Genomic DNA, 22200 nt, shown 5'->3' on the forward strand with positions numbered 1-22200 from the left:
CCATCATAAGTCAATTTTTTTTTTTAATTTACATGTGACTAAATACAAATTTGTCCACAGACATGGTAACTAACGTATGATAGTAAGCATTATTGGCCCTCAACACTAATATTCAGAAAAAACACTTTCTTTCTGTTCAATATTCTAGATAGAACTTTATCAATCACCTGTAGGAGAAATGTGTTAATGTTTGTCCCTATAAAACAATAATGGTAAAAAAATAAATACAAAACACGACGGTAACTGAGTAAGTCAAACCGTCCAATCTGAAGGCTCTACTTAACCACTCCCCCTACTCACTTCCACCAATGCAAAGCGAACAGAACTGAGTAGGGGAGGGCGTAGCCTAACTAGTTTGTGAACGACCCAGAGAAACGCAATGCAAATTCAATGTGAACATGTATGAGGCTTTAATAAAATCCCGGACGATTTTGAAATTCCGCAAAACATTGTCTCAAAAAGAGGGCATGTCCGGGCAAAAGAGGACGTATGGTTAGGCCTACCCTATCTACGGGAAAAACATTTGATTCCTACCTGTAACACTGTTAAATAGCGGCCCAAATTGGTGGGCGCTATCCTGGTAATTTCTCTGCGTGAGAAATACGAAGTGTGGCGTGTGAGCGTGTGCATGGGTTGAATTCATGGGACAAGCCCCAGGAAACTCCAACTTCCGGCTTCCATGAAAGAGAACCAAACTAATTCAAACAATAGCGTTCATGCAAATCTAGCATTAAAGGTTAATTTATGGAAGTTCTCTCCAGTCACGCTGAAAGTATATTCGCTAGTAGTAGCGCTTTAATTTGCAGTGTCAGAGAATTCTGAGAAATCTGAAATGCTGACTAAATTCCCAGAATTCTGACACTGCAAATTATTGCGCGCTTCCATAGCGCTCTAGATTCCCCCACCCCTACACAGATTTTTTCCTGTAGAAACCTATGGTGGAAACCGGATTTTGAAAAAAAAAAAGCCATTGAACTCTAAGCACTGAATATTTATGCATTGAAATAACGTATTTGGATTTGAATTGAACTCCTATTCAGCTTTATTTTTCAATGTTAAAAATTCAAAATCAAAGATTCAACGTCAAAAACTTCAACAACAACCAAATACATTTTTGATGAAAATTGCAAATATGTTTTTAATTAATATATTTATGGATTTATATTACATTTATTTAAAACAAGGCACATTTGTGCGTGGATCAAGAAGGTGGCGAAGAAGTAAAAGCTGCGGGATTGTCGGTGCCGTTATAGTTGTAAACGGCACCGACAATGTAAAAACCCAGTCACTGCAGTCATGTGATTGGCTGAAAACGAGGGAGGCATCTGATTGGCTACAGAGAGTTCCTTGTTGAAAAAAATGCTTTTGTGAATCCAGCCACGTCAGGAGAGTCTCAAAAATCTTTTAATAACGTTGAAATTCAAATCCAGACACATTATTTCAATGCATAAATATTCAGTGCTTAGAATTCAATGGCTTTTTATTTTCAAAATCCGGCTTCCACCATAGGTTTCTAAAGGAAAAAATCTATGTGGGGGTGGGGGAATCTAGAGCGGTATGGAATTTGCAGTGTCAGAATTCTGGGAATTTAGTCAGCATTTCAGATTTCTCAGAATTCTCTGACACTGCAAATTAAAGCGCTACTACTAGCGAATATACTAGTAAGAGAACTTCCTTAAATTAACCTTTAATGCTAGATTTGCATGAACGCTATTGTGTGAATTAGTTTGGTTCTCTTTCATGGAAGCCGGAAGTTGGAGATTCCTGGGGCTTGCACATTGAATTCAACCCATGCAACCCAAACCCAACCCAAACCACACACGCTCACACGCCACTTCGTATTTCTCACGCAGAGAAATTACCAGGATAGCGCCCACCAATTTGGGCCGCTATTTAACAGTGTTACAGGTAGGAATCAAATGTGTTTCCCGTACGTAGGGTAGGCCTAACCATACTTCCTCTTTTGCCCGGACATGCCCTCTTTTTGAGACAATGTTTTGCTGAATTTCAAAATCGTCCGGGATTTTATTGAAGCCTCAGATTTACTTCCATACACTTCTCCTTCGTCATGCTTAACTGATCATACCTCTCTCTCGTTGGTTACACAGATCTTACCATGGACACTTCCAGAACCCCTCTCAAATTTCAGCCAGCCAGACAATTCACGTCACAGTTACGTCTGTTAATTTATGAATGGAATTCTGAACGTGTCCCGCCTCTGAAATAGCCTGGCTATACCCATGCTGCCTTGCGCGCGATTTCATTTCGCGCTGCGAGGCAGCCTGGATTCCATGGATCCGATTTTTGCCTGAGATGGGGAACCAATCACAGAACGGGGAGGGACGGCAAGACGATGACGACGTCTATGCGACCCACCCATCGTCTTCTTCCGAATTGCGTGTGTCTCACGCCGAATGCGTGAGACTTGAGAGCTGTTAGTTAACGGTATATTATCCCGGATGTTGACAGTCGCAGTTCAGCAAGAGAGGCGTAGAAGAAGAAGGGGGACGGATGTTGTATGACGAATGTATTGAATATGCAAATTTGATCGGACCTGACTGGAAAGTATTACCCGACACAGTTGCGGGTGAAGTGACACATTTCACCCACCACCATACAAATCCACCCGCAAATGGCGTGTGGCGGGTGTTAATTTCCATCCCTGGTGTGTATGTGTCTGTGTGAGTCTGTTTGAATGTGTGGGTCTGGGTGTGTGTGTGTGTGTGTGTATATTGTGCGTGCGTGTGTGTGTGTGTGTGTGTGTGGGTCTGTTTGTGTGTGTGTATGTGTCCACGCGTTTGTGTGTGTGTGCGTGTGTGTGCGTGCGTCTGTTTGTGTGTCTGTGTGTGTCTGTGTGTGTGCGTGTAAGTCTGCGTGTGTGTGTGTGCGTGTGTGTGCGTGCGTCTGTTTGTGTGTCTGTGTGTGTGCGTGTAAGTCTGCGTGTGTGTGTGTGTGTGTGTGTGTCTGCGTGTGTGTCTATGTGTGTGTGTGGACTCACTGCAGGCCGCGTCGCAGGGCTGCGTAGACCTCATCCAGCCTGTCAGGCTGGGGGGTCTTGGCGGGGGGGTTCTTGGTGGAGCCGGTGAACATCCTGGTCCTCTGGGCCGGCTCTGACCTCTGTCCTGGACCCTGTAGCGCTGGGGGGGGGGGAGACACTGGTTACCAGGACCTACAAGAGACGGGGGCACCAGTATTGATCGGGAACCCAGCCGTCAAAAGTGTGACAGCAGGACTCTTGGGGGAGGCAAAAAAACCAACCACTGAAGCCCAGTTTCCTGTGGTCCCGGTTTAAACCAGCCAAGAAGACTCATCTGAGAGGATGAAGAGGGCCGGTCTGCATAGTGCTGATTAAACCTTTACAGACAACTTGACCATTTACTACTGGTTTACTACAGGCAACATGATTTGCCGAAGCCCCGTTCAGCGAGATCAGAGCTGCTCTGGCATCAGCCCTTAGATTTTAATCTAAAGTTTGATGTGTGAGCCTGCTCCAGTATCGATTGGAGGTCACTTAAGATAAAGCGTTCGGGCTTATTAAAAGACGACTGTCATTTCTTATTAGATGGTCGTCTATATAGAAACCCTGGCACAAGAAATATAGGAACTAAGCCAATCGAAAGTAGGAGTATGTGTGAATGCGAGAGAGATAGAGCGAGAGAGAGACAGAGAGACAGAGAGCGAGAGAGACACAGAGACAGAGTGTCATTGAGCGATAGAGAGAGTGAGAGAGAGAGAGAGAGAGAGAGAGAGACAGAGAGAGGACAGAGAGAGAGAGACAGAGTGACATTGAGCGATAGAGAGAGAGAGAGAGAGAGAGAGAGAGAGAGAGAGAGAGAGAGAGAGAGAGAGAGAGAGAGACTTAAAGAGCCCTTACCTGTTGATTTGAGGAGACTACTGATTCATGCTTGGAGGGTCGACTAGTTCTGCAGCACATCAAAGCCCCAACGACGTCAAGTCCTGCCATTTGCATAACAGAAGAGGACAGTTGAGGAAATGCTTGACATGATAACTCACAGCGCACAAAGAGGAACCAATGATCTGAGTAGTTTCGCCATTAATAAAACACAATTTATAATACCAGGAGGGGAAGGCGTTACGAGTGCTCCTCTGATTTCCTCTGCCTGACCACATTGTGCTGCTCAATGCCGCTGTGTGTGGCTATCGCGCTGACGACCAGCATGCTCACAGGCGATTCCCTTCCTCTTCCTCCCCCAATCTCCCCCTCTCTCTCTCTCCCCCCCTCTCTCTCTCTCATCCACTACACAGCACAGGAAGTCTCATGGCAGACTTTAGACAGGAAACTCTACAGGGAAGTCTGGCCTGGGAGTATAAAAACATCTTGCACAAATCGCCCATCCTATGTCGGCCAGAGAGTCGCAATGTGAGCAGAAATCAGTGTTTTATTGGCCCATGTGATCCTCAGCCGAGTGCAGAACGCTTTTAGACTGGTCAGGACTCAGATCCCAGTTCCACAGAGACAGTGACAGCAGAGATTACAGAGTAAAGCGGCCTAAGCCAACGCCAAACCCTTAACACCTCCGCTCTGTACGAGCAGAGCAGGGCCTTACAAACATTAGGCATGGAGATCTCTGCTCTCTGGTGGTCTGCAGCGGCAGTTAACAGAGACTGACTGACTGACTGACTGACTGACTGACTGACTGACTGTCTGTCTGTCTGTCTGTCTGTCTGTCTGTCTGTCTGTCTGTCTGTCTGTCTGTCTGTCTGTCTGTCTGTCTGTCTGTCTGTCTGTCTGTCTGTCTGTGTCTGTCTGTGTCTGTCTGTCTGTGTCTGTCTGTCTGTCTGTCTGTCTGTCTGTCTGTCTGTCTGTGTCTGTCTGTCTGTCTGTCTGTCTGTCTGTCTGTCTGTCTGTCTGTCTGTCTGTCTGTATTAAGTATACAGACTTAAGTATAAGTCTGTATACTTAAGTAATGTTCATCAAACCAGAGGAAACTACCTGGGTCCACGACAGCAGGGACGGCAGAACCAAGACTTGTTGGATCAAATCCCCTCACAACCCTATCGGACATGAAGTCGCTTCCTGTAGCTGTGGTCCATCTCAGCTCGTACCGCCGTAGTACTACTGGATTCTACTACGGTATTCCAGGGGTCCGCTTAAAGCCCTAATCCCGGCCACATGCTGAGAGGATTAGCTGTAGTTTGTCAGGGTCAGAGAATGGCAAGGACCTTTGAAACAAAAGTAGTCTGAGTAACGCAAGATGTGTTATCGGCCCTAAACACTCGTAGAGAAAGAGCTCTAGATTCAGACGGGAGTCTAATGAAACGTTCAGGCACACAGAGAGACGAAAATGCTGACTATTGAGGGATACATGAGGACCCCTTGCCTCCACACAGAATCAGTTTGGGGACCGTACTGTCACTGGGCCGTAGCTGTCCAATACAACCAGCTCTGGTGTTCATCCAAAGCCTCCATGGGGATCATTAGTTAGTCATTGGTTATCTGAGGGCAGCTAAAACAACGAGTTATTTGATTTATACCTCACAAGACCCTCAGACCCCCAGCCGTAGAGCGCGTGAGCATCAAGATCCACCGACACACACACAAGACACGCATTCTGCTCTGTACTGCTCTCATATTGATAGCAAGACACACATGAACGTGTGTGTGTGTGTGTGTGTGTGTGTGTGTGTGTGTGTGTGTGTGTGTGTGTGTGTGTGTGTGTGTGTGTGTGTGTGTGTGTGTGTGTGTGTGTGTGTGTGTGTGTGTTGCAAGGGGATGTCCATAAATGATACATACCAAAAAAATAAAGAAACGCTTAGATGACAAATTGCTGGATTTGCCAACAATCTCTACTGACTGGGACTCTGACAGAAACACCTCCCGACGCCCTCATCTTAAAGATGGCTCTCAGGCCCGCTGCCGAAACTTTGAATAGTAACAACCCCCAAGCCCTCCATACCCCACCCTGCCCTGCTTCCCTCCATGGTTCCAGACCTCCAGACCTCCCCCCGGCTCAGATCATCACGATGCGGACTCATGAAGCTCTGAACACCGATAAACGAATAACGGCGCTGATTGTGTTGATGAAGATTGTTCAGCGGGACCAACTTAATTTGGGAAAAAACTTAACATCAAAGAAGAGCAGACTCATGTCGAAGCGTCCTGTCCGCGGGTCCCAAAACAGGAAAACCCCTGGATCCCAGATGTGCTCCTTCACACATTCACTCGTCTTACCTAGGATTGAAGATCCCCGGAAACCGAGATTGTCCCATTGCGATGCTGAACGCGTTCAGAACTGGTTCCCATTCCGCTCAGGGCGCTGTCCTTCTTCATCTCGCAGTTCTTCTGTCCGGCGTCAAGCGCTCCCTGCTGCGCAGTCGCGTTCCTGCTGCGCCTTCAAAATAAAAGCTCCTAACGGTGAGGCCGCAAGGGGCTCTGCCTCTGAGGAACAACCATGCTCGGATCGGATATAGCCAGATTCAGCTTTAAAATATTGTGATACTATGATAACTTATGCCCCCAACATAATCGGAAAAAAAAACCACAACACACTAAGGCAAACAAAACAGCTACAGATGATGCAGGAATAAAAAAGTTGGTTTTGAAAGAGACATGTTTCTAAAAAATTGTCACACACGCACAATAATAAGCACATCTAAATAACAAACTATTCACGCAACCAGGGTTCTTACTTTGAAGGTCCCCTGACAGAGCGGAAGTACTGGCGGTTCTGAGTGACAGATGAGATGTGGCAGACCGTTCTCCTCTGAGCGGAAAATCTCAGCTCGCGTCAACACGCTGAACCCGCGACAGCTAAACACGAAGAACACTCATGGAGTGACCCTTATAGAGGTTCTTTATCTGTAGCCCCAGCTCGGTGAAGGACAGCACCTCCTTTAGATCTCCCCCAACCTCCTCCTCTGGTCCAGTTGGGTCTGGAGGATCTAACGTCCATCCCCTCCGGCCGAGGACTTGTTGCTCCTCTGACGGGTTTCTACTGAAGCTCCACAGATATCTGATAATAGATTTACTGTCCTTCCACTTTATTATACGAGTGGATATACTCAAATATTTAAAAACGATTTAGAAACGTCTACTCCCATTTATTGTGTTCCACTTCAAACTTTATCTCCATAAATATGTTTTTCTTGGCGGAATGGAAACTTGTAGCCTATTACTAATGAATAATGACTAATTCCGTTTATTACTCGTTAACGTAAATTCAGGTATGAGAGTCTTCTCACCCACAATAAACAGCAGAGGCCCTCATGGCTCCTCATCCGCAGGTGACTGAGTGAAACATGACTGGACAATCTCGTGTCATCTTTAATAAGTTGTAGGCTTCAAGAAAACATGACAACATGAAGCATGACTCGGTACTTTGTTATGTTATTGAAACTTGAAGAGAGATAATTGACACCCCAATATTTCAGGGGTGTGCACTAAATCCCTACCGCTTTAAAGATTTGCATGCCAAGTTTCACGGCATGTAATTAGTATTACATTGAGGACAAACTACACAGTTCTAAAACGACCTGAGGGGGGGGCGGGGGACATCACTACAGGCCACAGGGCTGACTGCAGCGACCACTTCTCCAAAGTACCACCACTCACTAAGCAGGCTCTGTGAACCTGTGTTTAGTGCTATATAAAGATGCGCCATGTATATTTGTAATGGAAAGATAAGATATGCATGGAGCTCACATCGTTTGAATATATCAGGGGAAGCAGAAGGAAGACATGAGCAATCAAAGACACAAACCACTGTGGTCGAATATATGGAACAGAAACATGATAAATATCACGTTTCACCATCATTATACAATTGATTCATGGTGAGAGAGTTCATCCGGCCCACTGTTGTCATAGCAGTAGTTGCTATGACAACGCACAGTCTGATCAGAGAGGATGATACAGATTTCCCTATATCAGTTAGTGTCGTTCTTTCCTTGTTCCTGTGGAGATATATCAAATACTCTGAGAGGTAATGGGTGTCTATGATGGTAGGGGTCGTTTAAGATACTGAACTCTGTTGGGAATCTGAGCTATATAATAAGAATCAGGTTATAGCATTTCCACTCAAAACAAACTCAGTCAAGCCAGTATGCTGGACAAACCGTATCAAAAGGTCATTATCAGTAGAAAGAGGCTTCAATGAGGAGTCTGCACGTGTTGAAAAATAGAACATTTATTGTGTAGTATTGTGGTGGTGGTTTTGCTTTACAGAAGACTAGGAGAATTTAAGTGCACAGAGAAGTTCACTGATCCAGCAACCAATTGACTGTCACTGGGGCCGCTGGGCATAACTTACAACACGCCTTCAACTTGGTTAGAAATAAATAAGAATACAAATGTGTGGTATACTTGAGGTAAACTAAAATAACCATGGCATCCATACCTTTAAGTACATACACATAATGACAGGTGAGCTCCCGATGTCAAAGGACCTTTACTCTGAAGGATTAGAGTGTACATGTGAAGAAACACTGTAAGTGGAGGGTTTTCCACGACAACACGAGCCCGCGTGACAGATCCATCCTGGAATGTGAGGCGACATGGTGGGGCTGGCGTCATTCAGCCAGCACCTGGACGTTTCATTAAGGTTTGAGCCTCTTAAAAAGGCAGGATTTGTTTTATAATTGTTACCATCTCTTTTTTATTATTTTGATTCAAACAGAGCAGTGCCAATGGTTTTCATGCTATTGTGAATGCCTCATATAGGCTATCCTAGTTCATATTCTATTATTTAACCTAACACTACCCCCTTAAGCTATAATGCTTTGTCTAAAAACTTTTGAGTGCTGTGGGGACACCAGTTCAGTATATCAAGGTTTCTCCACCTGGAAGCCTTCAGGCTAAGGAGGGTGTGGCCCATCAGTTATCCAGAAGGGCATGGAGTCCATGGCGGTGCGCTGGTTCCAGATCAGCCAACTGTGGGAGCGGTCTGGGAGCCAGCTCTCTGTGCGGTTCCCAATCGATCCCACAGATTGTTGTGTGTGATAAGTTGATTGGCAGGTTTGTACGTGTGTACGCTGGGTGAGAGGGTTGACACCTGAGTGCTTTTCCCTTTTCTTGATTGAATTGAGCTTCTCTGATGATGGTATTATGTTGAAGAGATAGATTGTTACTTTTGTGGCTTGTCAACTTTTAACTGACTTGACCGACTTTCAGGAATCCGCCATGCCATCACTGACCGGAGCATGTTCAGGTTCTGCTTCCTGAAGCCTGGATGTGTTCATCCTTCATGATAGAACCAATGCCGCCACTAGGTGGCGGACGTTGTTATCCCAGACTGTCCGCCGGTCTCGCCGACTGAGGGACGCGGTAGGATTTGAGCCAAAAAACGCAAATGCTTTCAACGTTACGGGTCAGGTGTTCTGCTGTCCTCGGTAGTAATGAAGTGGCCATGTCGATGCCCTTTAACTGCAAAAGGACAAGTATTACAATGTAGTATTGCATTAGAAATATACCGAACTATTTTACATATTTTTTGCAGGCTGCTATTTACACTAACTTCACAAACTTCATAAATTATCCCCTTTCCTACCCCCCACTGCAAACTTCATCACCGCCCCTGCCACTCTGCAGAAGGTGCTGAAACAACAGTTGTTCAGTGCAATAAGTGAATTTAGTATAAAACAACCCGTTAGTTATGGAACGTGTACTTACGTCTGGAGATGGAGGAAAGCAGCGTCATAAGTTGGTTCCTCTGGCTTCCCTCAGAGCTCTCCATCTAGGGACACTAATCCACGTTCACCGGAGTGCCACCGCTCCTGCTCGGACCGCTCTGTGAGCAGAAACCTTGATGTTCCGGTGTTGTGGTCGGTGCGTAACGGGCTTGGATCGGAACCTTGCAGGTAGAGTGCGTAACAATCCATTACATTGGTTGGTGTGGAGCGCGTCTCCACACCAAGGGGAGGGGGAGGGGGGTCATGTGATCACAGCTCAACTATAAAATAACGGAGCTCAGCTGTAACATAATGAGCTCACCTAGAAAATAACGGGCTTAGTTACGTTAACCCTTTTCATAGTTGGTTCAAACATGCTAAACGGGGACATATTGATGGTGCAAGTATTTTCCATTGACGGAACACCTATGTGTCCATTGTTAATGCAGTGCGCGCGAGCTGCGCGTCTTTCCCTCCCAACGTTCCTGCTTTTGGAGAATTAGCAAACACAAAATGGCGGCACACTTTGGCAGACGCACATGCGCACTGATGACGGATAAAGTAGAGGGGGCGTAGCTTACCGTATGTTTATGCATCATGGTTTCTACCAGAGGCTGCATCTGCAGTTACACCTAGGAACTCATTCTAAGTGATGTTTACAAGTGGACATCGTTCTGTTGTATTCCTAGGTACTAGTTACATCTCCATCCTCCTCCTCATAGTCCTCAGTATCCCCAGTATCACTAGTATGGAAGGGTGGGTTCTAAAGGGGTGTGTATGCATGAGATACGGCCTAAGACGGCCTCCAGTTATTTATGGTACGTACGACCTAAAGAAACAATCACAACATCGACCAGTGCATTGATGGACATTAACGCAGTTTTTCAAAAGTCAAACAAGGATAAAAAGAAGAAATCAAACCCGGTTTTACAGACAATCTGCATACGGTGACTTGCCGAGTCATCTTTTCCATATAGTAACGGAGGTTGCAGCAGGCAGAAATGTATTACCTATTCCTATAAATTGCTATGGGACTAATCCTCTCGATCATAGGCATAATCAACAGCTTTGAAGCCTTGTCAAACCCAGTATTTTTCCTTAGTTTCAGAAAGCTTTAAGTAGGGGAAAGATGAAGAACCATCTTTTTGCCATCTTTTAATTTCAACAAAATTGCTTTGGAGAAAACGAGTCTCCCAACACAACAGCCTAAAGATGAATACTTCATTGATTACATAATCAAACATAATGTGTTTCTTTCAGTTCCTCTGAAGCCGGTTGACTTCTCTGTCCGTCATTCCTGAGATGATCGAGCTCTCTGACGGTTCCTCCCGTCTTAACAGCTCATTGTGTCTTCACCGGCACGTTCTCACGCTCCTCTCTGCAGGGGGGGGGGGGGGGGGGAACAAGGCGAGGTCTGTGGGTCTAGCCGCTTGGCCCCTCCCACTCCAGCCAGGCATTACAGACTGCCGGTCCTCCACACATAGCAACGCCGCCTCGGCAACAGAGCCCCGGCAACGAGCTCCACGGCAACAGTGCCGTGCTCCGCGATGGAGCTGCCATTGGGCGGACCCTCGCTGAGGCACTACACCCAGAGCCGACCCAGACCCCACCGGCAGAAGCCAAACCACCGGCCCGCCCGACAGCAGGTACCCCCCCCCCTCTTTAGGCTGGGGGAAAAGGTGTGAGTGTGAGTGTGTGAGCAGTCAAGCCCGGGAGAGATGGAGACGGCAGCGGGAGGGAAGGGGAGGCTCAGTGGGTGTGTGTGCGTGCACTCCCTGCAGCCACACAAAATGGAAGGTAATGAGATAGGGGGATGTAAACGGGGAGCAGGGGGGGGGGAACTGGAAGGAGAAGGGAGGGTCATGTGCAGAATGCATGGGTGTGTGTGTGTGTGTGTGCGGGCTCTAATGAGATGTTCCTATTGTGCTGGCCACCAGCTGTTTCATCCAACCACACTTGAGGCATCATCTGGGTGTGCGTGTGTGATTGATTGATGTAGGAAATCCACTAATCGTTCATGCTTGCATGATGTATATTTATTCAGGGGATTCTGTGGGGGAAGACAGAAGAACAACAGCAGTTTTCCCCTGAAAAGAGATTGTGTAACATGGAGTTGTGCTTGAATTTTGCTCTTCATTCTGTCTCCGAAATCTTTACGTTGGTGCCCGCAGATGTGAAATGATACGCCTCATATTTCCCTGAGTAGCTGATAATTATGCGGGCCATATTATATATTCCCTTGGTTCCAAGGGCAATCTTCTTTTTTTATATCCGAGCTGGATGTGGTCTCATCATCAGGGAACGGCAAAGGGGGCGTGTCTCTGTAGTATCCACAGGGAGCTGTAGAGCTGTGGTTGTGTGTCTGCGTTTTGCTGTGTAACTGTACTTGTGTGTCTGTGTTCTTCTCGATGTAACTGTATTCGTGTGACTGTGTTTTGCTCAGTGTAACTGTGTTTGTGTGTCTGTGTTTTGCTCTTTGTAACTGTAGTTGTGTGCCTGTGTTTTACTTGGTGTAACTGCAGTTGTTTGTCTGGGTGGTGCTCTGTATAACTGTTTTTGTGTGTCTGCCTTGTGCTCGGTGTAACCGTAGTTGTGTTAATGTCTGTGTTGGGCTCTGTGTAACTGTAGTTGTGTTAATGTGTTTGTTGTGCTTGGTGTAACTCTATTTGTGTGTGTTGTACTCTGTGTAACAGTAGTTGTGTTAATTGTGTTCCTCCCAGGAGCCGATCCTAGAGAGTGAGAACGAGGGCCTGGACCACATGGGGAGGGTGGATGAAGGGGTGGAGGAGTTCTTCACCAAGCGGGTTCTGCCCGCTGACTCTCTGTGAGTACCTCCAACTCCCTCTGGTCTGTGTGACACCGGCCCACCAGACCCTGTTTTGCTGTGGACAGCCATGATAAACGTACCGGTTATATCCGACCACATCATGTGATTGCGTGGTTGTGGTGTTTTCTACAGGAAAATCGACGATGAGATCTCGCCGGCGATCGTTCCAGAGTCGCTCTCCGCCAGCACGGCCTCGTGCCCCCCCCCCACCCGAACCCTGAGGAGGAAGCTTGGGGACTTCTTCACCCTGAGGAAGAGGCGCGGCCTGAAGACAGAGCCCAGCCAGGAGGGCCGCTCCAAGAAGGCGTCCATCGCCGACCTCATCCGGCCGCTCCGAGAGGCGGCGCGGGCCGACAAGAGCAAGAAGGAGCAGGACAGAGACCACGACAAGGAGAACGACAAGGAGAGGCAGAAGGACAAGGCGGACGGGGCCGGAGACAAGGTGGTGGAGGAGGCCCCTGTGGCCCTGCGGAGCGACGCAGCGCCCCCCCGACGCGCCCTCAGAGAGGGGAAGTCCCAGTCGCTTATCCTGCTGTCGGGATCGGCAGCGCCGGGGACTGGAAGCACCAGACAAGCCAAGGTGAGGTCCCCTTCAGGAAGGATCCGGGTTCCTCAGAACCTGATGAGAGTTGAGCAGAAGGTGGAGCCGATGTCTTGGTTTAATAAAGAATTTGTGGGGTTTTTTTTACAGAAAAGCCTCGATGGTCAGCACAGCTTTGAACAGAAACTGAGTCTCATGCTGCAACGCATCGGAGTGACCAAATCCCAGCCAGCAGAGGAACAGGTGTGGTACACAGAACGCATCTTTTAGAGTATGAATAATCAGGGATAACACTGGTAAACCAGCAGCTATGGCTCTTGATATTGTTATTGGGATTCAATGAGTGCTAATGTAATTTGCCATCTTGGCACCAACATGGCGATATGTATCCCCACATGTGGGGCTTTCCCTGCTCCCAGTTTGTCTCATGTGTTGGCAAAAAGCAGTGTAATCTAATTATCTGCTATTCTCAGAGTCCGGAGGGAGAGATGAAGAAGGCCGACTCTGAAGGTAAAACAAGTTTAATGCTTTTATAAATGTTTGCCATTGTTCTTTGCTTGCTACCATGAACATTCAAATGGATAAAGAGATTAAATATCTCTCTTAACACATTATTTTATTATTATATATATATTATTATTATTTTTTATTTATATTACACCGACACGACAGGAACAGAGACTCCGGAAAGAGCAGAGGAGGCGGAGTTTGTATGTATGTAAATAATAACTGGTGTTCACAGAGCCGAGCAACCCACAGCTACTGTTCCCCACATAGAGGCATTGACGGTCATCTGCCGCCCTTTCTATTTACCCTAGAGAGATAACTGTAGTAATCATTATGGCAGTGTATATCCCTCCAGACGCTAACGTTAGTATAGCTCTAAACTATCTTCATGGCGCTATTAGCAAACAGCAGCAGGCGTACCCAGATGGGGTACACATAGTCGCCGGAGATTTCAACCGGGCTTGTTTAAAGGCTGTCCTCCCTAAATTCATACAGTATGTGAAGTGTGCCACCAGGGAGGGCAGAATACTCGACCATGTCTACTGCAACATTAGGCATGCATACAGAGCAGTACCCCAGCCACACATTGGCCTGTCAGACCACCTCTCACTGCACCTCATTCCAGCCTACACCCCTCACATTAGGAAAAATAAGCCCACTACTAGAACCATCAACACCTGGCCAGAGGACGCCCTCTCCCAGCTCCAAGACTGCTTCTCAACAACAGAGTGGGGTCTATTTGAGAGTTTGGACCTGGAGGAGTACACAGAGTCTGTTTTATCCTACATCACATTCTGTGCTGAAAATGTCACCATCAAAAAACAGACCAGGGTCTTTCCGAACCAGAAACCCTGGATGACGAGTGAAGTGCGGCCCCTTATCAAGGACCGCAACACTGCTTTCAGGTCAGAAGATAGGGCTCAGTACAGCACAGCCAGAGCAAACCTAAAAAGGGGCATAAGGGCTGCTAAATTAGCATATAAAAGGAAAATAGAGGGCTACATCATGGACAAAAACCCTCGTCAGGTGTGGCAGGGAATACAGCACATCTCTAACTACAAGGGCCACAACATCACAACTACCAACTCTAATGCTACAAGGGCAGAGGAATTAAAAAGTTTCTTTGCCCGGTTTGAGGCGGATAGACAACCAACGCCCCCCCCAGCCTTCACCAACGCCCCGCTGACCCTCCAAGAACATCAGGTTAGAAGGACACTGAGGAAAGTGAACCCGAGGAAGGCGACAGGACCCGACGGCGTACCGGGGAAAGTACTCAGAGCTTGTGCAGACCAACTCATAGGGATTCTCACCAAGCTCTTCAACATCTCTCTGTCCCTAGCCACCATCCCATCCTGCTGGAAATCAGCAATTATCATCCCAGTTCCAAAAACATCAGCTGGTAAAAGCGGAAATGACCTCAGGCCCATTGCACTCACGTCAGTGGTGATGAAATGCTTGGAGAGGCTGGTTGCCCAGCACATCAAGGCCTGCCTCCCAGCATCATTTGATCCCCATCAGTTCGCTTATAGGGCTAACCGCTCTACTGAGGACGCCATTGCCATCACCCTCCACTCTACGCTGAGCCACCTTGAACACCCAGGCACCTATGCAAGACTGCTCTTCATAGATTACAGCTCAGCCTTCAATACAATAATCCCGGACATCCTGATAAATAAATTACTGGGCCTACACCTCCCTGCCTCCACCTGCGCTTGGATAAAGGACTTCCTTTCCAACAGACCACAACAAGTGAGACTCGGCCCCCATCTCTCCTCCCCCCTCACACTTAGCACTGGCTCCCCCCAAGGCTGCGTGTTGAGCCCACTTCTGTATACTCTATACACATCTGACTGCTCCCCCTCCCACCCCTCCAACCTCATTATAAAATTTGCTGACGACACCACTGTGGTCGGACTCATCTCATCATCATAGACTTCAGACGACACAGCCCAGCCCATGCCCCTCTGCACATCAATGGGGATTGCGTGGAGAGGGCTCCGTCCTGCAAGTTCCTGGGAACATACATCTCTCAGGAGCTTTCTTGGTCCACAAACACAACGGCAATAAAAAAGAAGGCCCAGCAGCGACTACACTTTCTGAGAATTCTCAGAAAAAACCATCTTGAACAAAAGCTGCTGGTGTCCTTCTACCGCTCAACCATTGAAAGCGTGCTCACTTACTGCATCACAGCATGGTATGCTGGGAGTTCGGCGGCAGACAGGACGGCACTTCAGAGGGTCATAGGCACAGCTCAGAAGATCACAGGCTGCCCACTGCCCACCCTGGAAGAGCTGGCCAGCTCCCGCTGCCGAAACAGGACCAGTGCCATTCTAAAAGACGCTGCGCACCCTGCTCACCACCTGTTCGATCTGCTTCCCTCTGGCAGGCGTTACAGTTCAATGAAATCCCGCACCACCAGACTAACCAACAGCTTTTTCCCCTGGGCCATACGTAAGCTAAACAAAAATAACCCCTGTGCAATACATAGACAACCACTTAAACGATCACCACTACCTCTGGACATTCCTCATCTTGCTTACCTTCCTGGACCTGCTGCTATTTAGATAGATGTGGGCAGAAGGCGTTGTTGTCTGGGAGGGAGGGGAGGGTGTAGGACACTTTAATGTGCCTTAAGTTGAAGGCAGGGGGAGGGGTTATTGGGGTTATTGTTGTTATTGTTGTTCTATATTTATTAATATTTCTTACTGTATTCTATTTATTTATTTAAAAAAAAGCACTGAACAAGATCTGCACCTTAATTTCGTTGTGTAAATACTTTGTATTTAACCCAATGACAAATAAAGATTCTATTCTATTTATTTGAACTAGGAACTATAATTGACAACAAACCCGAGCCCCCGCCCACTGCCTCCAAACCCCGGACCATGTCCACCTCCTCAGGTAACTCACCGTCTAACCGCTCCTCTTTTATGATGGATTAGAGATACATCTCCTTAACACACTGCTCTGCTCCGTCACAGACACCAGGCATCAGATCCGTCAGAGCGCGTCGGCGCACGAGGCGGCGGGGAAGCCGGCGCTGCCCCCCAAACCGACCCTCCGGACTGCGGCCCCCCCGGCGCCGCCGTCCGGCCGCAGCACCCCGGAGAACGAGCTCGCCCACATAAAGGAGGCTGACGCCCGTCCCCCAGACCCCCCCGTCTCCACCGCCGTCTCCGCCCCCGTAGACCCCCCAACCCCCACCGCCCCGGCCGCGGCCATCGCTCCCTCCGATACTCTGGAGCTACGTCAGATAGAGGCCACGATTCCGATAGAGGCCACACCTCCGATAGAGGCCACACCTCAGATAGAGCTCATCGCTCCGGTAGAGGCTACTCATCCAATAGAGGCCAGCCCTCTAAAAGAGGCCACAGCTCCAAAAGAGGCTACTCCTCCGAGAGAGGCCACGCCTCCGGTAGAGGCCACACCTCCGATAGAGGCCATGCCTCCGGTAGAGGCCACACCTCCGGTAGAGGCCACACCTCTGATAGAGGCCACACCTCTGATAGAGGCCACGCCTCTGATAGAGGCCACGCCTTCGGTAGAGGTCACAGCTCCAGTAGAGGCCAAGCATCCTATAGAGGCCACACCTCCAAAAGAGGCCCCGCCTCCAATAGAGGACACTCCTCCGATAGAGGCCTCGCCCCCGGGGCTCCTTGATGGCAGCGCTGTGGTCGCTACACCGGGTGTGTCTGACCTCCCCCTTCCAGCCCGGCCCCTTTCCTCCTCAGCCGACCCCAGCGGCTCTACAGAGCCATCATCACTGGCCCCTATGCCAAGCGCTGCGGCCCCGGGCTCCTCCACTCCTCCACCCCCTCCCACCACCGTTGCCATGCCCATTAGATCCTCAGGGACATTATCGCCGCTTCCTTCCACTCCCTTTGAGTCCATTACTTTAACCCCCCTCAGTCATTCTTCAACAACAACATCAACAGCCATGCCCTCTGGCCCCTCCTCCTCCGTCTCCATTAGCTCCTCCTCTGCGGTGCCCCTCAACTCATCCCCTTCTTCCCCCTCGCCCGGTCCTGTTGCGGCCGTCCCAAACATGGCTGGTTCTGCTCTGGTTTCTCAAGATCCGTCTTCAGACGCCACCACTGTGGACACGGTCTCCGCGGGAACCTTCCAGAACGCAGCGGGACCCCCCCCCACACATTCCCCCCGTACCGTGAACCACCCGCACCCCGTCCGCACCACAGATATCTCCACCAGCTCTGAGACTCCGGCTCCATCCATAGCGACTCCGGTTCAGGGTTTGGCCAACACGTCTTCTGTCTGTAAGACGCCTGTGGAGGCGGACCCCCCCCCTAGCGCCGGATCAACGGCGTCGTCCTGCGTGGAGGCCACGCCTCCTACCGCTAATGTCACCAGCCTGGTGTCTACTGACAGCGCTCACTCTATTGTAGCATCTCCAAACATTCAGCCAGGCCCCCCCCTCCCCTCTGACACCAACCAGACCTCCTGCCCCGAGTTCTCCACCTCAGGGGCCCCCACATCCATCCCTCCCTCCACCTCCACCTCAGGGGCCCCCGACACATCCACCCCTCCCTCCACCTCCACCTCTCAATCAGAACAGCCAGCTTCAGTTAACCTTCGTGTCACAAACCGCCCCGGTGCAACAGGACTGAGCAGTATCAACACTGAGTATACAGAGGTTCCCTCTGTTACCATGACAACGGCAGCTTCCCGTCCGGATTCCACCAGTCCAACAAATCACTGTCGAGCCGAGGTTAACAATGTGCAAACACCGCCGGAGGAAAAGCCCCGGCATGAATCACCGACAAAGGAGAAAGGTATTTGCTGAACACTTAAGTTTATAGATGCCTTCGTCTTAAAGTGGAGCTTAAACTGACTTTGGTGTTTTTCTTTCAGCGACAGATGATGATGTAGACCGCAATGTTCAAAGGAGCAAGCAAGAGGAGAGGAATGGAGACAGCCAGGAGGAGAGCACTACCAAGCACCCAGAGGTGGAGCGAGGAGAGGCCCAGCAGGTCCGAGCAGAAGAGAGGGAGGACCATCTAGTTCCAGACAATAGCACTGTGGTTACAGACCCAGAGACGGCCTAGGCTCAGAGAGACGACCGGAAGAAAAGGAACAGGGGAGACCAGAGGCTGAAGCTCAACCAGATGAAACCAGTTCCATCCATGAAAAATAAGTTCCTAAAGAGAGGCCTACAATAACAATAGCATCCACGTGGGACCAACTACTGTGAGGAGGAAGGAGAGCCAGCAGTAGGGAGTTATGAGGAGGGGCACACGAGTCATGGGACCAAAGAACAGCCCTCCCATTGGATGAGATGATCCAGCAGCGACTTTGTCTGTTTTTTGTTGATGTTTTTTTTTTATGGATATGATTGAATATTGAACTGCACGTATAAAATGTACTGTATGAGAAGAACTGTGGTAAAAAATATGTTTACAATAGATGGATAAGAGACATACTCTTCACTATTAAATGGATTGTCGACTTCATAATTGAATGTTCTCACTTTTCTCAAGGAAAAATAATGATTATAGAAATTAATTATTCATATAATATATAATAATACTGATATAGTCTGGATTAAAGATTTAAAATTGTTCAGAGCTAATTATAGGCCGTGTGTTATGATTCTTATTTTGAACCAACTAATGAGCCGTAGCAATAAATAAAGAATATCCATTGTACATATGGGTATATATGGGTTATATCATGAGAATATTTTCAAAAGAATGCTTATCTATGATACATCCATGCAATAATTGCGTTTACACTTGCCTTATTACAAGGACATCAACGGATTGAAAGAATATTGAAAATATTGTATTTGAATCAATTCCAAATGACTCTATGGTTGAGTGTAACGCCTGCCTCCCGGACTGAGGGGGCGCTGTGACATAAGCTCCCACTAGAACTACAGCTCAGGAGGCGCGGAGAGGGAGGGCCGAAATAAAGAAACAAGCATTTTTCTTTGTAGTTCCGCGGTTTCTGCAATCCTAACTTTATTTTCCAGATTCGGGCGTCTAGTTCCACGCCGGTCCTCGAAGAAGTGTTGCCGGTTCGTCGCCCGTCCAGCAGCAGCATGTCCATCGTGCCCCCGAGCCGCTCCAGCGCCGGCTGGCCGCGCGGCGGCTCCGTTCAGTTCGGGAACAAATACATGAGCGGGCCCGCCAAGGCGCTGAGCCTGGAGAGGACGATCAATCTGTGAGTCCACACTCCACAGACACAGACACAGACACAGACACAGACACACACACACACACACACACACACACACACACACACACACACACACACACACACACACACACACACACACATTGAGCCTGGAGAGTCCACCACACACACTGAGACTGGACTGGGTTAAGATCGGTCGCTAGTCTGTATTCATGGAGTATGAACGCTGTGGGTTTGCGTGGCAGATCCAGGTGTTTCCTGCAGGGTCGTTAGGAGACGGGGCAGACGGGTTCACTTGAACCTTCAGGTTCTCAGTTCCCTCTCTGTGTGTGTTGGATGTGTTCCTGGGTGCTCCATTATCTGTACCCCAGTGATCATTTCCGTGGGTCAATAGGAGTTCAGCTCTTCTTAAGCGAGTGATTGTATTCCAGATACCCGCTAACCAACTACACATTCGGCACCAAAGAGCCTCTGTACGAGAAGGACAGCTCGGTGGCCGCCCGCTTCCAGAGGATGAGGGAGGAGTTCGACAAGATGGGGATGAGAAGGACGGTGGAGGGGGTCCTCATCGTCCACGAGCACCGGCTCCCCCACGTGTTACTGCTCCAGCTGGGGACCACCTTCTTCAAGCTGTGAGTACCATCATCCATTGAGTGTTTCCGTACAGTCTGTGGTACAGAGTTCAACACCGTGCTTCCCCCCCCCCCCCCCGGCCCGGAGGAGAGCTGAGCCCCGGGGAGGACGAGGTGGACGGTCTGAAGCGGCTCATGACGGAGGTACGTACAGAGTGCTCCTGCTGAGCAGCTGGTGGTTGCTGATCTGTTGTTGTTGTTCTGTTGGTCCTACTGCTGCTCTCCGTCCGTCGTCAGATCCTCGGGCGTCAGGACGGAGTGAAGCAGGACTGGGTGATCGATGACTGCATCGGGAACTGGTGGCGCCCCAACTTTGAGCCCCCGCAGGTGAGAGCCCCTCCACACTTCCTGGGGGTCATGAGGCCACGATCTGATGATCAGACATGAATCAGTGCCGACTAGAGAAGCTTCATCTAATATTTGCCTCCATGGATTTCTTTTTTAAAGTAAATCAGTGAGGAACAATGCTGGCCAATCGTAACCATATAATTGTTTGTTAAATCTCTGCCTCATACGTTCCTGGTAATCAAAACATCGGTTGTGTTTTATGGATGAGAAAACACACTGTACATATTGTACAGATTGCATCTCGTTGAGTCTCTCTTCAGCCTGATTGACACGTCCGTCTGTCCGTCCAGTATCCGTACATTCCGGCTCACACAACCAAACCCAAGGAGCACAAGAAGCTGTTTGTGGTTCAGCTCCAGGAAAAAGGTCAGTTTGAACCCAAGCTAACGTCAAATAGGGCATTTGCTCGTGAATATGATTTCAAAGTTTTGATTGATGAACGTCCGTCGGGATTGACTCGTGTCCTTGTTTCCTCCTGTCCTTGTTTCCTCAGCGCTGTTTGCGGTCCCTAAGAACTACAAGCTTGTGGCCGCGCCCCTCTTTGAGTTGTACGACAACGCCCCCGGCTACGGACCAATCATATCCAGCCTCCCGCAGCTTCTGAGCAGGTACCTGCCGGCTCCCTGCATGTTTCTTGAAGAGGGGCTGTGAAGTGTCTCTGTTGTATACGGGGAATAGGTTAACCTAGTGATTGTTATTGCTTGGCACATGGTTCTATGAACATCCCTACTGTACCGACCGCGATATATTGCTGTTTCTCTTTCTTCTGAACAATGTACTTGTAAGTCACTTTGGCTAAAAGCGTCTGCTAAACGCTCTCAATGTAAGTAAGGTGTAAAGGAATATGTTTTGGTTTGAAGGTGAACAGCTTAAAGCCAGTGCCTTTATTGGGCTCAGCAGCCTTCTACTGCTGAGCCCAATAAAGTCTTGATGTCTGTTTTTCCTCCACGTAGATTAAAAATGATATGCAACTTTAGAATGCAACGGGTTAAGTTTATAATTTGACTTGAATATAAGTATACAATTCTTGGTGTATCATAATACTGACAAAGGCTTCAACATGCAAACCATTATCTTTGATCGTGCTTTTCTTTTTTACATTTCTTTATTTTGTTTTCTTAGGTTTAACTTCATCTACAACTAAGAGAGGACGTTTATCTGACGCTGTCTCTGTGAGCACAGCTGTTATGGTGTAGTTCAAGAGGATCTGGTTGTTTTGAAAACACTGTTCATCACTGAAGGACTGTCCCAGCAGCTCTCCCCCTCACTGGGTGTACGGGACTGCACTGGCTCCGCTGGGGATGGAGAGGAGATATGGGCCGGGAATTTGTGTTTGTTTTTTACCAAAAAAAAAATGATATTTTCTATCTTGTTTCCTTATCCCAATGCTACGAATTCATTTTACTCAAAAGATTTGTCTGATTAAAAAGAAGAAACACTACAACTTTGAGTTCCTTGTTTTAACCTGTGATGATGTAAGTGTTTTTTTTATTTTAATAAAACAGTTTGTTAAGAGGAATAAGCTCTTTCTGGAGTGTGTTGATGGATTTATTCAGGTGGTGAGT

The 22200-nt window shown here is 48.3% G+C and overlaps 4 protein-coding genes across 5 annotated transcripts in view; 2 read left to right on the plus strand and 2 right to left on the minus strand.

Moving 5' to 3' along the window:
* Positions 1 to 6714, minus strand: part of LOC130403389 (rho family-interacting cell polarization regulator 1-like) — a 17450-nt gene extending 10736 nt beyond the window's left edge. For both annotated transcript variants that reach the window (XM_056607722.1, XM_056607723.1), the window contains exons 1-4: positions 6652 to 6714; positions 6194 to 6353; positions 3875 to 3957; positions 2999 to 3137 (exon numbers count right to left, since the gene is read on the minus strand). In XM_056607722.1, coding sequence (XP_056463697.1) covers positions 2999 to 3090 — 92 coding nt within the window. In that variant the 5' untranslated portion in view covers positions 3091 to 3137; positions 3875 to 3957; positions 6194 to 6353; positions 6652 to 6714. The remainder of the gene's footprint in view (positions 1 to 2998; positions 3138 to 3874; positions 3958 to 6193; positions 6354 to 6651) is intronic.
* A 4341-nt stretch (positions 6715 to 11055) lies between these two features.
* On the plus strand, positions 11056 to 17345 carry LOC130402993 (proline-rich protein 36-like). Its single transcript, XM_056607088.1, has 8 exons — positions 11056 to 11273; positions 12348 to 12451; positions 12587 to 13034; positions 13146 to 13238; positions 13469 to 13505; positions 16332 to 16403; positions 16484 to 17192; positions 17234 to 17345. Exons 1-8 carry the CDS (start codon positions 11175 to 11177, stop codon positions 17343 to 17345), a joined length of 1674 nt encoding a protein of 557 aa, XP_056463063.1. The 5' UTR covers positions 11056 to 11174.
* Positions 17346 to 19375: 2030 nt separating this feature from the next.
* LOC130403411 (cleavage and polyadenylation specificity factor subunit 5) lies at positions 19376 to 21787 on the plus strand. Its single transcript, XM_056607756.1, has 7 exons — positions 19376 to 19682; positions 20087 to 20287; positions 20368 to 20431; positions 20525 to 20614; positions 20926 to 21001; positions 21129 to 21243; positions 21758 to 21787. Exons 1-7 carry the CDS (start codon positions 19561 to 19563, stop codon positions 21777 to 21779), a joined length of 690 nt encoding a protein of 229 aa, XP_056463731.1. The 5' UTR covers positions 19376 to 19560; the 3' UTR covers positions 21780 to 21787.
* A 112-nt stretch (positions 21788 to 21899) lies between these two features.
* LOC130402994 (GPI mannosyltransferase 3-like) overlaps positions 21900 to 22200 on the minus strand; it is a 1861-nt gene continuing 1560 nt past the window's right edge. The window contains exon 6 of the mRNA XM_056607089.1: positions 21900 to 21930. Coding sequence (XP_056463064.1) covers positions 21900 to 21930 — 31 coding nt within the window. The remainder of the gene's footprint in view (positions 21931 to 22200) is intronic.

The sequence above is a fragment of the Gadus chalcogrammus genome, chromosome 14 (genome assembly GCF_026213295.1).
Source record: "Gadus chalcogrammus isolate NIFS_2021 chromosome 14, NIFS_Gcha_1.0, whole genome shotgun sequence".
Taxonomy (NCBI): Eukaryota; Metazoa; Chordata; class Actinopteri; order Gadiformes; family Gadidae; genus Gadus; species Gadus chalcogrammus.